We start from the raw sequence: 18966 nt of genomic DNA, 5'->3' as shown, positions 1-18966 counted from the left end.
CAAGATATTATGAGATAATCATGCATTCAACCCAAAGTAATATAAAGATGGTTTCCCTTTTCTTCTGAAGCATGAAAAAAATGTCATGAAAGAGGAAAATTTGACCCTTGGCACTCATGAATGTCTTACCTTTTAGACCACAAAGTCTACACATGGCTGCAAACACTGTACATTCCATTTCAATATTCCTGATGCCGGCGTTATATGCTCTCTTCAAGTAATCTAGCCCTTTTTCTCTGGAAAATGAGCACAGTGCTCCATCTAGTCGACCCTGGCCTAAAAAAGAACAGAGAATGTTTTTGACTTGATGTCCAGTGCTCTCTCTTTAGCTGACGCAAACTCCTGCATCCCAGGCAGGATAAATCTGGGCATCTACATCATCCAATTAGAGGACCTGGAGCTAAGCTTTGCCCAGCTCAACGGTCTTATACTGAGAGAAGTCTCCACGATACTGAGCACCCAGCTCTGGGGCAAGTAACCATCCTTCCTTCTTAGGGCTGCAGTGGCCACACTGTGCCCAGGGACAGCAGGACCTAGGAGGTTGCTGAGAGATCTGCCCTTTGAGGACAATCTCAGGTTGCTCCTATGACTGGCAGATGGCCCAGGAACAGGTGCTAAGGAAGAAAACAAGGCTGCAAGCCCCAGGATGACTCTCAGCTACTTTATGATCAGGATGGTGGTTTGGACACTGCAGCCCCATCTGCCTGGTGAACCTGGTGACCATATGCTGATGATCAATTTGTCCACCTTATTCCTGCCCCTACACCTTTTGGGCTTCATCTCACCCTCTTATGATCACCTTTTCCCTTCTAGGCTGCTCTCATTGTTCATTTATCATTAATTCCTCCTGTACCAACTAGTGGGGCGAGAAGGAGGGGGAGAAAAGCCCAATGCTGTTGCTCCTCCTCCACTGCACATGTGTGGGAACAGACTTCACTGCAGCCCATCCCCAAGGGCGGCCCAGTTGAGGCATGGAGGCCAGTAGACTGTCACCATCCATTACTGCACAATCCTCTTTTTGCCTCCCTTTCCTCTCCTTTCTTCCCTTTCTTCTATATTTCATTTACTTCCAGCCTGGCTGTGTGTTCTTCTCATTCCCTCCTTCTTAGGGCTACCTGGCAACACATCTGCTGGCATGGTATTTAAGCTTATTCAGACTCAGATGTCCCAGAAGCCAAATAGGTACTGTAAACAAGGTCTCTGGTCATAAGGGAGCAGCCTCACATCATCTTCAGTGAATGTAGCCCCAGATGTGGATCGGGGTTTGCCAGAACTGCCATGCATAAATTATTTTATATTTTAATGTTATGTTTTGTCAAGAGGCCCCAAATCTGAATTTTCCTGTGAAATTTCCAAAAATTATAAATGTTGGCAAAATATTTCACATTTTAAACAGTAAACATGTAGTTTAATGAACATATTCAAACACAGCTATACTATAAGATTTCTAGAATGCCCTCTAAGGAATGATACCAACCCTGGTTAGATTCTTTCTTTCTTGTAGAATGAGCAGGGTCTGTCCTGTCCCTTGCCCCTTGTAGCAAGATCTGGTACTTGTCAGTCACCTTTAGTTTTTTCCTAAACTTGATTTGGGGCTGAGGGGTAAAATAACTGCTCTGATCCCTTTGGGATTTCCTCCCCCTAGAGTTTCTTATCCCTTTGGGATTTCCTCCTCCCACTCCAGAGTATTTCCTCATTTCCTGATTCCCACTCTTTCCTGGGCACAAGATCCCTTTTGAGGTACAGGCAAGTGTACCTCAAAATGGCAAAAGCATAGAATCAGCATGTTCCCCTTCTACCAGAGTCACCAATTTAAAATAAAGGCATAACAGGGGAGACAGGATTAAGATGGTGGAATAGAAGGATTGGAGCTCAACTTCTCTCCTAAAAACAACAAAATTCATAATGAAATACTGAGTAATCTTCAACCAAATGGACCAGAAACTTTCAAAAAGATATCCTACTCCAGAAGACAAAGAGGAGACCACATCAAGAGGCAGTAGAGGTGATTATGCAATATAAGCAACCCCATACCACCTGGGTAGGAGGCCCCACAGACTGGAAACTAACTGGTTCACAGAGACTCACCTACAGGAGTGAGAGTTCTGAGCCCCACATCAAACTCCCACGTGTGGGGATCTGGCAGTAGGAGAAAGAGCCCTCTAAGCACCTGGCATTGAGGGCCAGTGGGGCTTGTGCACAGGAGCTCCACAGGGCTGGGGAAAACAGAGACCCCAATCTTAAAAGGCACACACAGACTTTCATGTGCACTGGGTCCCAGGGCAAAGCAAAGTCTCCATAGGAATCTGGATCAAACCTGACTGCAGTTCTTGGAGGACATCTTGGGAAAACAGGGGTGAATATGGCTTGTTGTGGGGGGAGGACATTGGAAGCAAAGCTCTTGGGAATATTCAGCAGCATGCCTTTCTCTGGAGGTGGCCATTTTGGGAAAATCTAGACCCACCCATCAGTACTGAGAAGCCCCAGGCCAAACAACAATCCAGGTGGGATCACAGCCCCACCCATCAGTAAACAGGCTACCTAAAGTCTCCCCCTGCCCAGGCACACAGCCACCTCTAATCCCATCCAGAGACTAAGCCCCACCCACCAGAGGGACAGGAATCAACTCCACCTACCAGGGAGCAGGCATCAATCCCTCCCATCAGGAAGCCTACAGCAAGCCCCATACCAACTTCAGCCACAAGGGGGGCAGACACCAGAAGTAAGCAAGGCTACAACTCTATTATCTGTAAAAAGATCACCACACCAAAAACCTATAAAAATGAAAAGACAGAGAACTATAACTCAGATGAAGGACAAAGAAAAAAAAAAACCAGAAAAACAGCTAAGTGATCAGGAGATTCTCAGCCTCCAGGAAAAAGACTTTAGACTGTTGATGCTGAAGATGATGCAAGACATTGGAAATAAACTGGAGGTAAAGATGGATAATTTACAGGAAACACTGAGCAAAGAGATCCAAGTTATAAAACTTAAACAAGAAGAGATGCAAAATACAATGACAAATAAAAAATTAACTGGAAGCAGCTAACAGCAGAATACAGGAGGCAGAAGAACGAATAAGCGAGGTGGAGGACAGATTAGTGGAAATTATGGATGCAGAGCAGAAAAGAGAAAAAAGATTGAAAACAAATGAAGAGAGTCTCAGAGAACTCTGGGACAATGTTAAATGCACCAACATCTGTATTATAGGGGTGCCAGAAGAAGAAGAGAGAGAGAATGGGACAGAAAAAATATTCCAAGAGATAATAGCTGAAAACTTCCCTAACATGGGAAAGGAACCACTCACTCAAATCCAGGAAGCACAACGAGTACCATATAAAATAAACCCAAGGAGGAATACACCGAGACACATATTAATCAAACTGACCAAAATTAAAGACAAAGAGAAAATCTTGAAAGCAGCTAGGGAAAAGAAACAAAGAACATACAAGGGAACCCCAATAAGATTATTGGCAGATTTTTCAGCAGAAACTGCAGGCCAGAAGGGAGTGGCATGATATACTTAATGTGATGAAAGGAAAAAACCTCCCACCAAGATTACTTTACCCAGCAAGGCTCTCATTCAGATTTGAAGGAGAAATCAAAACCTTCACAGATAAGCAAAAGCTGAGAGAATTCAGCAACACTAAACCAGCCTTACAACACATACTAAAGGAACTTCTCTAGGCAGAAAAGAAAAGGGCACAACCAGAAACAAAAATACCGCAAATGACAAGGCTCACCAGTAAAGGTATATATACAGTAAAGATACAAAATCATCCATACACAATTATGCCACCAAAATCAGAAACAGTGAGAAGAGGAGGGTAGAAATGCAGGACACTGGAGTTGCACTTTCAATTAAGACATGAACAACTTAAAACAGTCTCATATATATATGAGATTGTTTATATATATATATATATATATATATATATATATAGAGAGAGAGAGAGAGAGAGAGAGAGACTCATATCAAAACTTCAGAATAACTGCACACCAAAAATCTACAATTGATATTCAAACAAATAAGAAAAATCAACGCAAATACAACACTAAGGATATCCATCAAACCACAAGAGGAGATAACAAGAGATGAAGGGAAGAAAAAAGAGCAACAAAAACAAATTCAAAGCAATTCATGAAATGGCAATAAGAACATACATATCAATAATTACCTTAAATGTTAATGGACTAAACACCCCAACCAAAAGACATAGACTGGCTGAATGGATACAAAAACAAGACCCATATATATGCTCTCTTTAAGCGACCCACTTCACTTCTAGGGACACATATAAATTGAAAGTGAGAGGATGGAAAGAAATATTCCATGCAAACGGGAATCATGAAAAGGCTGGAGTAGCAATACTCATATCAGACAAAATAGACTTTAAAATGGAGAATATTTTAAGGGACAAGGAAGGTCAGTACCTAATGATCAATCCAAGAAGAGAATATAACAATTTTAAATACCTAAGCCCCCAACATAGGTTCACCACAATATGTAAGGCAGTTGCTAACAATCTTAAAAGGACAAATCAACAATAACACAATAATAGCGGGGGACTTTAACACCCCACTTACAGCGATGGACAGATCATCCAGACAGAAAATCAATAAGGAAACACATGTCCTAAATGAAGCATTAGACCAGATGGACTTAATAGATATTTATAGGACATTCCATCCAAAAGCAACAGAGTACACATTCTTCTCAAATGCACATGGATCATTCTCCATGGGCTACAAATCAAACCTCAGTAACTTTAAGAAAATTGAAATCATATCAAGCATCTTTCTGACCACAATGCTATATGACTGGAAATCAACAAGGAAAAAACTGCAAAAAACACAAACACATGGAGACTAAACAACATGCTACTAAACAACCAATGGATCACTGAAGACATCAAAAAGGAAATTAAAAAAATATCTAGAAGCAAATGACAACAAAGATACGACACTCCAAAACCTATGGGATGCAGCAAAAGCTGTTATAAGAGGAAAGTTTATAGCAATACAAGCCCACCTCAGGAAATAAGAAAAAGCTCAAATAAACAAGCTAACTTTACATCTAAAGCAGCTAGAGAGAGAGGAACAGACAATACCTAAAGTTAGTAGAAGGAAAGAAATAAGGATCAGAGCATAAATCAATGAAATAGAAAAGAAGAAAACCATAGAAAAGATCAATGAAATGAAAAGCTGGTTCTTTGAAAAGATCAACAAAATTGATAAACCCTTAGCCAGACTTATCAAGAAAAAAAGAGAGAGGACTCAAATCAGTAAAATTAGAAATGAAAATAAGTAACAACAGACATCACAGAAATACAAAGGATCATAAGGGACTACTACATGCAACTATATACCAGTAAAACAGAAAAATGAGAAGAAATGGACAAATTCTTAGAAAAGTACAATCTTCCAAGACTAAACCAAGATGAAATAGAAAAGATGAATGGACCCATCACAAGTACTGAAATTGAAACCGTGATTAAAAAACTTCCAACAAAAAAAGTCCAGGACCAGATGGCTTCATAGGAGAATTCCATCAAACATTTAGAGAAGAGCTAACAACTCTCCTTCTGAAAATATTCCAAAAAATTGCAGAGGAAGGGACACTCCCAAACTTATTCTATGAGGCCACCATCACCCTGATAACAAAACCAGATGAAGATACCACAAAAAAAGAAAACTACAGGCCAATTTCACTGATGAACATCGAGGCAAAAATCCTCAACAAAATACTAGCAAACCGCATCCAACAATATCTTAAAAGGATTGTACATCATGATCAAGTGGGATTTATCCCAGGGATGCAAGGGTTATTCAATATCCATAAATCCATCATTGTGATACACCACATTAACAAACTGAAGAATAAAAACCACATTATCCTCTCAATAGATGCAGAAAAAGGCTTTGACAAAATCCAACACTCATTTCTGATAAAAACCCTTCAGAAAATGGGCTTAGAGGGAACTTACCTCAACATAATAAAGGCCATATATGACAAACCCACAGCAAACATCATTCTCAATGGTGAAAAGCTGAAAGAATTCCTGCTGAGATCAGGAACAAGACAAGGATGTCGGCTCTCGCCACTACTATTCAACATAGTTTTGGAAGTCCTAACCACAGCAATCAGAGAAGTAAAAGAGAAAAAAGGAACCTAAATTGGAAAGGAAGAAGTAAATCTATCACTATTTGCAAATGACATGATACTATACCTAGATAATCATAAAGACTACCAGAAAACTGTTAGAGCTCATCCATGAATTTGGCAAAGTCCAGGATACAAAATTAATACACAAAAATTGACTGTATTTCTATATATCAACAATGAAACATCAGAAAGAGAAATTAGGGAAGCAATCCCATTTACCATTGCATACAAAAGAATAAAATACCAAGGAGTAAACCTACCTAAAGAGACAAAAGACCTGTACTCTGAAAACTATAAAACGCTGATGAAAGAAATCAAAGATGACACAAATAGATGGAAAGACATACCATGCTCTTGGACTGGAAAAGTCAATACTATCAAAATGACTCTACTACCCAAGGCAATCTACAGATTCAATGCAATCTCTATCAAATTACCCAGGACATTTTTCACAGAACTTGAACAAAATATTTTAAAGTGTGTTTGGAAGCACAAAAGACCCAGAATAGCCAAAGACATCCTGAAAAAGAAAAACGGAGCTGGAGGAATCAGGCTCCTGGACTTCAGACTATAGTACAAAGCAACAGTCATCAAAACCATATGGTACTGGCACAAAGACAGAAATATAGATCAGTGGCACAGAATAGAAAGCCCAGAATTAAACCCACACACCCAGAGCCAACTAATCTATGACAAAGGAGGCAAGAATATACAATGGAGAAAAGATAGCCTGTTCAATAAATGGTGATGGGAAAACTGGACAGCCACATGGAAAAGAATGAAATTAGAACACTTCCTAACACCACACACAAAAATAAACTCAAAATGGATTAAAGACCTACATACAAGACCAGACACTATAAAACTCTTAGAGGAAAACATAGGCCAAACACTCTCTGACATAAACAACAGCAACATCTTCTCAGATCCACCTCCTAGAGTAATGACAGTAAAAACAAAAATAAACAAATGGGACTTAATTAAACTTAAAAGTTTCTGCACGAAAAAGGCAACCCTAAACAAAATGAAGACAACCCACAAAATGGGAGAAAATATTTGCAAATGAATTGACTGATGAGATTAATCTCCAAAATTTATAAACACCTTCTGCATCTCAATACCAAAAAAAAAAACAACCCCATCAAAAAATGGGCAGAAGATCTAAACAGGAAATTTTCCAAAGAAGACATACAGATGGCCAAAAAACACATGAAAAGATGTTCAACATCACTCATTATTAGAGAAATGGAAATCAAAACCAGTATGAGGTACCACCTTATACCAGGCAGAATGGCCATCATCCAAAAGTCTACAAACAGTAAGTGCTGCAGAGGGTGTAGAGAAAAAGGAACCCTATTACACTGTTGGTGGGAATGTAAATTGGTGCAACCACTGTGGAAAACAGTATGGAGTTTCCTCAGACAACTAAAAATAGAACTACCGGAGTTCCTATCATGGCTCAGTGGAAGTGAATGTGACTAGCAGCCATGAGGACACAGGTTCGATCCCTGGCCTTGCTCAGTGGGTCGGGGATCCAGCATTGCTGTGAGCTGTAGTGTAAGCCACAAATGCGGCTCAGATCCCGTGTTGCTATGGTTGTGGTATAGGCTAGCAGCTCCAGCTCCAATTCGACCCCTAGACTGGGAACCTCCATATGCCACACAGTGCGGCCCTAAAAAAAAAAAAAGCCAAAAGCCAAATAAAATAAAAATATATTAAATAAATAAATAAATAAATAAAACTACCATTTGATCCAGCAATCCCACTCCTGGGCATCTATCCAGAGAAAACCATGACTTGAAAAGACACATGTACTCCGATGTTCATTGCAGCACAATAGCCAAGACATGGAAACAACCTAAATGTCCATCAACAGAGGAGTGGATCAAGAAGATGTGGTACATATACAGAATGGAATATTAGCCATTAAAAGGAATGAAATACTGGCATTTTTAGCAACATGGATGGATCTAGAAATTATCATGCTAAGTGAGGTCAATCAGACAATGGGAAACCAACATCAAATCCTATCACTGACCTGTGGAATCTGAAAAAAGGACACAATGAACTTCTTTATAGAACAGATACTGACTCACAACTTTGAAAAGCTTATGATCTCCAAAGGAGAGAGTTCGGGGGGTGGGATGGGGTGGGGGGATGCACTGGCGTTGTGGGATGGAAATCCTATAAAATTGGATTGTGATGATCATTGTACAACTAAATATATAATAAATTCATTGAGTAATTTTAAAAAATAAAATGAAGGCATAACAAGGACAAGATTATGCTGATATCACTAATTGTGAGTATACAGTTGGTTCTTGGCAGGTTAGACCCATTCTCCAAATAAATTCAATACTTGGGTGTCTCTGGTGCTTATTGTGTCCTGACATTCCTATGCTTTAGCAAGTTGAAATGTCAGTTTCAGTTCCTTTTTTAGTCCCCAACTATTAATTCTCTAAAGGAGAGCTTATAATTTAAATTATGGGTTTGAAAAACAAAGAGTTGCTGCCAGTTTTCTGCTGCTTTCACAGTTTATAAATTCTCACCTTCATAAAAATCATGGGTACACATCGTATGGCCAATGAGAGTTGGGAAGTCAGGAATTTCTTTGCTACAGTTGAGTAGTTCCTCAGCCAGTTCTTTGTCAAGTTCTGTACTTCGGGTGATGGTATCGTCCAAGATGACCTGTTCAAACTGGGGCTTAAAGAAGGAGTCTACGGCTTTATCTGTTATTACAACAGACCCTGGTGCAATCCCTACAATGTGAGAATAAATAAGTGATTACAGAAGAATGTCACTTCGAGTTTACTTGTGTTTTCTAGAGTTTGCTTCTGACACATAGTATGTAATCTCTTCTGCCAGCATTAATGAATGCTAGTTGCTAATAATTCTCCCCATTTTCATCTTTTAAATTATTTTCTCTTCCAAATGCAATTAAATAATAACATTTAGAAGGGGCATTTTTACATTTGCTGTCTTTCCAGATTCATATTGACAATGTGATGTGGTTTAGATTTCAAGAAATACATGACTCTTGGACATGCAAATTAGTATTGGCCTTCGGGCTCAGATTTGAATAAATTAGGTCAGGAATAAACTAGATGAGCCTGCTAGCAAGTAGCTTTCATAAAGTGATGTGACTGCTTGATATTTAATCTTCTCTGAAACTCCGTGATTACTATAATTTCTTTGCATCTCTGTTCTCTCTTCCTTCTGACCCCTGTCACTTCCACTCCCTCCCCCATACCCCTCCCTGATGTAAATGAGGCCTCTTGACTGACCTTCCATCACTACAAAGTCTGGCTTGCTCCTGCGATACAAGTCTCAGGGACCTTATAAATCATTTTCTGCCAACTGTTACTCTCCTGGCCTGGCATGTTCTCTCATCCTCCCCCACCAACTTTCATCAGACTAACCCCAACTCATTCTTCAGGTACCAGCTTAAGTCACTTACTTTAAAAGATCTGAATATATAGAGGGAGAAAAAATTAAGAGGCAACACAGATAGATTCCATTCAATTTTCCAGGCCCAGCTTTTGACCTAGTGTTTGACCCATTCTGGAGCCTGGATGAAGGGATATATATTGATAGGACACTAGACTCTCTTTGTCTGAACAGTCTTCACACTTTTTGTAATTATTCGTGTGTTTATCTGTTGCCTTTTATAAGCTCTATAAAGACAAGAGCAGTATCAGTCTACTTTTGCCTGCTCAGGACTAGTATTATGCCTATCATATTATACGTACTCAATAAAAATTTAGAATGAGGGAATACTTCCATAGAGATGCCATAGAGCAAGATCTACAAACTACAATCCACAGGCCAAATCCAGCCCGTCTTTGTAAATAGAATTTTATTGCAACATAGTCACATTCATTTATTTGCATTTTTTCTGATTGCTTCCATACTCTAATGGCAAGAGTCGTGAAGTTGCAACAGAAACTGTATATCCTGCAAAGCCTAAAATATTTACTATCTGGCTCTGTGCAGAAAAAGTTTACCAACCCCGACCATAGAGAGTAGCCATATCCTTCTGCATTTTTACAAATTCCAGCATTGTTCAACTTGGGGTTAATTTTGAAGATCCAGCTAGAGACCAAAGGTAGTTTCTGATGATAGAGCCTTGGTGGGTCAGATACTTTTAAATAGGTCAAACATGTGGCTTCTTGAATTACTTACAATGTTCTAAAAATAGGAAAGTGAGAAGGAAGTTGAAAATCTGGACATCAAAGATGGAGTTATTCAGGAGTTCCTACTGTGGAACAGTGGGTTAAGAATCTGACTGCAGTGTCTTGGGTCACTATGGAGATGCAGGTTAAATCCCCTGGCACAATGGGTCAAAGGATCTGGCTTTGCCACATCTGTAGCATAGGTCACAGTTACGACTTAGATTTAGTCCCTAGCCTAGGAACTTCCATTTGCCATGGGTGCAGCCATGAAAAAATTAAAATTAAAAAAAAATTTTTAAGTTATTAACATGCCACCCTAATATTTAGATGCATTAGAACATTTATACCCCAGTTGAAGTTTCTCAAAGGCCAAAATGCTATTTAATTGAGTGCTTTATCATCATCAAGTTTTGTTGGCTCTTCTAAGGAGTAGTAACATCAGCAAATAACAACAGCAAAAAACACCAAGCTGCACCTCCATATCCTTCTTAAAACAAACACATCTTTTCAATAAGCTAAGAGTTCTTAATGAGAACAGAACTTCAAAATGAAAGTATCCACAACAGCACAGTGCTTTAATTTCTCACAATTCATAGACCTTTATTGAGCTACATGAGTGGTCTCTATCATGTTGCCATGAAACAAATCACCTAGAATCCCTGACCATGAGCCGGATGGTCAGCAGGGTGCCTTGCCTACGCTGAACATGTGTTAGTATCCAGGGGCAACCACAGCATTTATGGTCATGGTCTATGCAGATAGACCCTTATATCCCGTAACCCAAGAATTGTGAGCAATCTTAACAACACTGTTATCTATGTCAAGCCCAAATTCATGGTTCCCTACTGTTGCTTATTTGGGTAACACTGGATGAACAACAGTCCAGAAGAATGCCTGATCCAACAATGATTGCTAACATCCTCCTCTTTGTTCTGGGTGGACATTCACAGATGCCCTACTTTAATCCACCTGAGAGGGCCTTGGCTAGACTTCGTTCCTGTAACACAGCTGTGCAAAGGGCACACAGTCTTTTTTGAATGTGTTTGTTTCTAGTGAAGCATGGCTCAACTACCTGTGGCTCTGTAACATCCCGCAAGTCACTTCTCTGGTTCTTTGTTTGAGGGTTTCTGAATCCCTTCTTGTTCCTAAAATGTGTAATTTCGAGACCGAAATTCAACTTTTTATCTAATTCCCATTCACTCTGTCAACCCAACCTTTCCAGTTACAGTACCCTGTCTGAATCTGCATTTGGTGACATAGTAGAGTCATCTCCTCAGGAGATCTGCTCCTGAAGAAAAGGTGGGAAGAGAAGGAGGTCTCCTCAGAACTTGACCTGAGCCCAGGGTAGAAGTGACAGCCCAGGAAGAAGGGAGGAGGGGAATCTCTGGGAAAACCTTAGGAAGCAACTCCTGATTCTTCCCTAAAAGCCTGGACTGATCTCTTCTGGTGTGTTAATGAGGAAAAGACCGAGTCAAGAAAAGAGTAGTTGCTGACTTGAGCTAAAGCAATGTTTTCCTAAAGCTATTAATGTCTGCTTACTTAGCTGACAAACAAGGCAAATCTTAATGTTTTTTTTTTTTCTTGAAAGCACTTTTCCTGTCACTTATAAAATTCCAAAGTTTCAAAATTTGCTCTAATCCTCAAAATTTACCCTTATCATCAAAACATATTTCCTAGCAATTCTTTCACTCTTACAAACACCTAAGTCCATCTGGACAGTAGACAGTGGGATCGCTCATCTAGGTTTCCATGGCCGGAGAAAAAGATAAACTATATATATATATATATATATATATTTCTTTAAATTCCTTTACTTGTCTTTACATTTAAATTTCTAAATTGCCTCTAGCCCAGCTCCCCAAACATTTTAGCCCATCTGGTTTCTGCTGGGCTCTGAGCATGTTGGTATATTTTGGCAGCTAGCTGCCCTGTATGGAACAACCGCTTGGATTTAATAGTACAAATCAGTCCATCTCACCTATTCCCCCTGAGGTACCGATTCTGATAATGGTAACGTCACAGCACCGGGCATGGTACAGTAATTTAATGAGTTCATGGAGCATAATAGAAATGGAGGGGACGCCCATGCCATGCTGTAGAGAGAAAAGGGAAAGTCATTATACAGCTCACAGACTGATATACACACACAGGACATATTTTCTTCCTTCATTACACGTTAACAGCCCTCAGATAAATTTCCATAATCATTATGACTTTGCCAAAGCAGAGGAAAACGTAAGTCAGCTCTAACTGACGCCTACATGACATGCTGATAGATAGGTCCATCTGTGACCATCAGAGAAAGGCATCTCCCTGCCAGTTAAAGTGAGTTCAGCCCTCACTATCAAGAGCAGAAGGTGGGGACGGCATGGTGTACTGGTGTGGCAGGGCAGTGCCATTTCTCATCTCCCCGCTGGGCTCTCTACAGTGAGCCTCTGAAAAAGAGCTTTTTGTAAGATTGACTTGATTTCGAGGAAATATAGATTCGGCTGCCATGTATTTAGTCCTTTTCCACCATCCTAAATGGAAGAGTAAATCCATTTCATTGCTCTCATGTGTCTTTGTTCACTTGCTGGTAATTCCGTGTGAGCTCTGAAAGGTACAAGGGTAGAGACGTGCTTTACATCTACACCTAACAATCAGGAGTGTATGCTGGATGTGTAGGTGAGGTTAAGTTGCTACAGACCGTGACTGTAACCCCAGTTTTCCTCAGTGTTTGGAAGCGTAGAATCAATATTACATAACAGAGGTCAACACAGGTTAGAGGATTTAGGCATTCTCAGTGGTTACAATAGGTTCTAATAACACTCCAGAAAGATCCATCATGCTAGAATTTGTAGTAGCTGGAGCTAAGTTTAGAATCATGACTATTTCATTCCTAATATAATACCAGAGAGTCCAATGTGTTCCTCAGTACTCTACTCTGGGGCACAAAGACCTTCATGTGCAGAAAAGCAGAAGGGATATCTCGGCAGTTAGATGGCTGTCACTCATTCTCTCATTAACGAATCTGGAAAACCTTTGAGCCTTGGCCATAATGTTTTCATCTGAGTTCCCTTCCTGTCATCATCAATAACATTAAACTATGGGAGCTCCCATTATTGCTCAGTGATAATGAACCTGACTAGTATCCTTGAGGGTGAGGGTTCGGTCCCCAGCCTCGCTCAGTGGGTTAAGGAGCTGGTGTTTCCGTGAGCTGTGGTGTAGGCTGAAGATGCAGCTTGGATCCCACATCTCTATGGCTGTGGCATAGGCCGGCAGCTGCAGCTTAGATTTGACTCCTAGCCTGGGAATTTCCATATGCCATGGGTGTGGCCTTAAAAAGACAAAAAAAAAAAAAAAAAGGTAAACTGTGAAAACTCTGTTTTCCCCATTTTTGGTTCCCATGGAACGTGTCCTGACTTCCAAATACATTGTAAGTTTTCTGGAGACATGAATCAAACCTGTATTAATTGTGTGTACAAGATTAACAAGTCTGGGTTAATCTTGCTACTAATGAGTAAACTCTCTAAATCTCATTTCCTCAACTGTAAATTAAGAGAATGATCCAATATTTGATCTATTAGTTTCCTTCTAAATTAGATATTTGATAGGTTTATGATCATCACTTCATGGTTATGCATCATGGCGATAATACAAATGGGCTTGTGTACTTCTGCTAAAGTCTCAGTCTCTCTCCCCCTCTCCCTTTCTCTCCCTCTCTCTCTCACTCTCTCTCTCTCTCTCTCACACACACACACACCTTAACAGCTGCTGGAGAGGAAGAATTTTCAAAGAAGGGATCTCAATTGGAAATCCTCTTTCTGCCTAGTGAGCTCATTTCTAATTGGCTGATACCTCTGGGCATGATGCATATTTCAGTTCTTTTTTCATTGACAGGCCAGCAGGATCAGTCTACTGCTGTTTTTCTATCTTACTCTTAAGCTTTACTACTTGTTTATGATAGTTTCACATCCATTTTTGTCCTTATCCATTTATTGGAGGGGGAGCACAAAGAGTTGTAATCTAAAAGTCAATCAAAAGTTAGAGGACAAAATGTGCCAAAATTGGAGTTCCTGTTGTGGCTCAGTAGGTTAAGAACCTGATATAGTATCTGTGAGGCTTGAGGTTCAATTCTGGCCTTACTCAATGGGTTAAGGATCTGACATTGCCATAAGCTATGGTGTAGGTTGCAGACACAGCTTGGATCTGGCATTGCTGTGGCTGTGGTGTAAGCCAGCAGCTGCAGCTCCGATTCGACCCCTAACCTGGGAACTTCCATATGCCACAGGTGTGGCCATAAAAGAAAAAAAAGTGCCAAAATCAGAGAATATTCAGTTTCTTTCTAATGTAGATATTCTTTAATTGTTGGATGAACAATGAATAAATGAATGGATTCTCCCATTTGAGTCCAAAGCAGGTTTCAAACATCTCCCAGAGTGGAGATCAACTTAGCTGTCCCATTGGTATTGCATAATTTTCCTTTTCTCACTCCAGGCTTCCAGCCATGATTATCCATTCTTCCATCTCCAGACAATGTAGAGTGATTGATGGATAGGATAGTAGCTATTCTCTGGTGCAGGAGTCATATAATTCAACCCCTTAGAACTGTCATGCCTCTGCAATGGATTCTGCCTTGTCATCTGACATCTTGGCTATGCCCCTTATGAGAGCTGCGGTGTACAGATATGCAACAGACTCAGAGCTATTGTTTCAGAATACAGCCTTGTGGCAGAGACCAACTTAGGCCAGCTGGGTGCACGTATTTTCCTAAGTGTATGCTGTCCTGCGGCCAGGATAAGGAAGGAAGAGGTCTCTGTGTTCCCTAAAATTGCACATCATTCTGCTTTCATGTTGTCTCAGGACACTGTGTGTCCAGAACTGTTAACATATTCTAAATGCAGGAAAGCAACTCAAAAGAGCTCCGTGGAAATGCATTAGCAGCTTCTCAGAGAGCTTATTATAATGTTAAACCTTGGCAGTCCTGAAAACTGGCCCCTATGTACTAAAAGCCAGATAGTCCCAAAGCTAGATAAGGGATAGAGGAGAAAAAATTTCTGGCATCTTATTAATCATTTACAAACTAAAGAGAGGAAGTATGATTTGAGGGTTCCCCCTTAACTTGCATAGCTAAGTGGTAACTAATAAACTAAAGTGGTGCGGAATGTTATTTTCTGCCTCTAGGATTTTTCCAACTGTAAAAGTCACACCTGGACACTGAATTTAATCGTGTGAAAATGCAAAGCAGGAGTGGAAAAAGAGATCCTGTATTCAGAAGTTCCCCCTTTCTCCTGCTAGCTTGTGATGAACACCTGCCATGCAGTCCTTGAGTACTTACACTGATGGAGAGCACGGGACCAATTTTGTACATACAATATCTGTCTGTCCCGGCACAGATGTCCTTTATGTCCTCTTCACTGTCCTCCAATCTGAGCTCCTTGTGCATAAACAGTGCAAATGCTTTCATTCTGTTGGGGCTCCCGCCAACGCAGACAAACTGTTAATAAAAATCAATAATCACCTGCTTTTAGTAACTGAGATAAAAAGCGAGGGTCAGCTTTCAACTATAATGTTTTTATTTTTCAGTAATTAATATACTTAAAGATATGTGTAGATGTTATGAGTTATGTTCGTGAGTAGCTAATCTGCATCATTAACCTGTAAATAGGTTTTTGTTTTTATTTTGTAGAAACAAAGTTGGATGTACTTAATTAGTAAAGGAAAATATAATCACAAAATCCAAATAAGTGTTGATTTTGTTCAAGTGGGTGTTCCCTGGTGTTTTTGCTTACAGTGAACATCAACCAGCATCTTAAGTTGATATAGTCAGCCAGCAGGCTATGATTCATAAATTCTGAGGACATAGAATGGAAGTAACATGAGAACAAACGGAGGACTACAAGTTTGGATATGCTATCTGATTCCACATTCCCAATCATATATTTTTATTATAAAAATATACTATGTTTACTTAAAGCTTTAAAGAAGGCACATCAAGACTTTCCAACTTCTCATTCAGAAGAAATGCTCATGGAGCAAGCCTTATCATGGTAGACTGGAAATTTCTCTATGGTATTTCATCAGTTCCAATTATTTCATTTTATTTTTGTCTTATCCATATTTTAACATCTCTGAAATGACAGTATGTGTTGCAGTCAAGGGTGTCTAATCTAATAAAATATGGTAATTGTCCAGTAGTTGCTTGTGCAATAGCGTGTTAGGGCTACCTCAGCCCCAGGGATGGGAGAGGTGGATGCTGGAGAGGATGGGCCAGCCTGGTGGAGAGCAGGGCTCAGCAGTGGTGAGGGTGAGTGACAGCAGATGTCAGAGACCTGAGGAAGCACAGCCCACAAAAAGGTGCTAAGAACAAAGACATCCTGGAATCTGAGCTGAGCGGTGAGGTGCATAGAGTCCAGAGAAGCTTCAAATCAGATAAAGCAACATAGTGGTTAAAGGACTGCCCTTGGAGGTTAGCTTTGCACCCCACCCTTGTCTTTGATTAAATAGCTTGTTCAGTGTTATACATGAATCTCTATGTGCCTCAGATCATCATCTCCAAAACAGAAAACAAAAACAAAGAAAAAAACTCCATACTACCTTTCGTTTTGTGAAGGTAAGATGGGATTGAATATGATAGAGGACAAAGCCAGACACTTTCTGAGTGGTCAACAAATGGCAACTTCCATTTGTCATACCACACAGCAGTTTCCTGGCCCTGATTTTGAGCTTGCTTATTGTGTCTATTTATGGAATTCAGTACAAATGAAGCTGGTTCCAATCCAGTAAGGAAAAGGCAGCTGGTAGTGCCTGACTGATGTGGGCAGTATTAGGCAGAGCTTCAGAAGGACAGCTGGTGAGATCCTTCACAGGGTTGAAGAGTATCTGCCTAAGGAAATACCTAACTGGATTTGTAGAGTTAGATGCCCAATTCACAAACAATTTACCGGGAATTTTGGGTGGTCTCATTACATGATGCATTCTGTTTCCATTTAGCACTAATTTCTGTGCCACCCTCATTCTCAATTATAGGGTATAATCATCCTTTCATCCAGGCCTTCTGATTCTCTTCTACCCTTATTATTGTCTTTTCTGTGCCTTCTTATGAGTGTCTCTGTTGGGGCCTAACGTTGGTAATGAACTGCAATGAAAGCCATCAAGGCTGAGTACTGCCTAAGGTGAGTTTTTAAATTATTATTGATTATTCATGAAATGTTCTTCTTTGTTGGCATGGATAGTTTAGACTTGGCTCAAGATCTGAGTCCAAGGAAGTCATTGTTGTTGTTATTGTTTCCTTTTTACAAACTACAGTAGTTTGAAAATAACCTCATTGTGTGGTGCCAGTAATGTAAATTACAACTATTCAGATTGACTGTAAAGTCAAAACAGATGTTGGCATAGCTTGTGGTTTGAATTCTTCTTTGAACTGTAGATATTGCTGTAATCAACAGGAATTTCTGAATGTTTCTGGAGACATAAAGATGATAAGTATAGACAGAAGCATTTTTGTTCTTGAAGGCTTATTTCTAAATCAGTCTTACTAAATATCATCTCTAGACACAATTTTAAGTCTGGCTGCTTTAATGAGAAGTAAAACATGGCTGAAGACCACCAACCAATGTTGACCTTAAATGATACTGTCTGTGATTTATGCCCCCCCAAATTATCCTAGTTTTATCAAAGAAGATAGAAATATATTGGGAAGGAGTCTGAAGCATTACAAAACTATGCCAAGGACTGTGCCTAGTTACTGCCAGAATGAGCTCGCTTTCAAATATGCCAAGTGTCTTGACTTAGTTTTGTCATGTTGTATTCATCTGGTCCTACTGCAATATATATAAATATATATAAATATATATATTTCATATGTTAACAAAGGCATATAAAAACTTTTAAAATAACATTATAGATCTTTATAAGATAGTGCTTTTTCGGAGTTCCCATTGTGGCGCAGAGGTTAACGAATCCGACTAGGAACCATGAGGTTGCGGGTTCTATCCCTGCCCTTGCTCAGTGGGTTGACGATCCAGCGTTGCTGTGAGCTGTGGTGTAGGTTGCAGACGTGGCTTGGATCCTGCGTTGCTGTGGCTCTGGCATAGGCCGGTGGCTACAGCTCCGATTAGACCCTAGCCTGGGAACCTCCATATGCCAGGGGAGTGGCCCAAAGAAATAGCAAAAAGACAAAAAAAAAAAAAAAAAAGAGATAATGCTTTTTCATGTTACTTGAAATTTCTAAGGAGGTATCAGTGATTTTATAAAAGACCTATTTGGTTGTTGAATTTGAATAGATAACTTCTTTTCTTTCTTTCTTTTTTTGTCTTTTTATGGTCATACCCATGGCATATGGAAATTCCCAGGCTAGGGGTTGAATCAGAGTTGTAGCTACCAGCCTACACCACAGCCACAACCATGCCAGATCTGAGACCCATCTGTTACCTACACCACAGCTCATGGCAATGCCTGATCCTTAACCCACTGAGCAAGGCCAGGGATTGAACCTGAGTCCTCAAAGATATCAGTCGGGTTCAATACCGCTGAGTCACAACAAGAACTCCTGAATAGATCACTTCTAAAGATCCTCCATTATATTTTTCAATTGATTGATTTATTCGAGTCAATATGACAGAAGACATTAGTTGTTCCCCAAAGCTG

The 18966-nt window shown here is 40.0% G+C and overlaps 2 protein-coding genes across 5 annotated transcripts in view; one reads left to right on the top strand and one right to left on the bottom strand.

The window, feature by feature from the left end:
* The window catches only part of CCDC148 (coiled-coil domain containing 148), a 370013-nt gene that overhangs the window by 313922 nt on the left and 37125 nt on the right, over positions 1 to 18966 (top strand). The window lies entirely within an intron of this gene.
* Positions 1 to 18966, bottom strand: part of UPP2 (uridine phosphorylase 2) — a 43059-nt gene that overhangs the window by 13821 nt on the left and 10272 nt on the right. For 2 of the 4 annotated variants that reach the window (XM_021076462.2, XM_021076463.2), the window contains exons 3-6: positions 15656 to 15814; positions 12317 to 12431; positions 8716 to 8925; positions 130 to 276 (exon numbers count right to left, since the gene is read on the bottom strand). In XM_021076462.2, the coding sequence (XP_020932121.1) occupies positions 130 to 276; positions 8716 to 8925; positions 12317 to 12431; positions 15656 to 15814 (631 nt within the window). The remainder of the gene's footprint in view (positions 1 to 129; positions 277 to 8715; positions 8926 to 12316; positions 12432 to 15655; positions 15815 to 18966) is intronic. The other 2 variants (XM_085001209.1, XM_085001210.1) reach the window with 1 other exon arrangement.

The sequence above is a fragment of the Sus scrofa genome, chromosome 15, assembly GCF_054392235.1.
Source record: "Sus scrofa isolate SSC_HxYL_T2T_F1_AM1 chromosome 15, Sscrofa_HxYL_maternal_Yorkshire_Landrace_v2.0, whole genome shotgun sequence".
NCBI classification, from domain to species: Eukaryota; Metazoa; Chordata; class Mammalia; order Artiodactyla; family Suidae; genus Sus; species Sus scrofa.
Note: the sequence above shows the minus strand (reverse complement) of the source record. Positions and strands in the feature narration are given on the sequence as shown.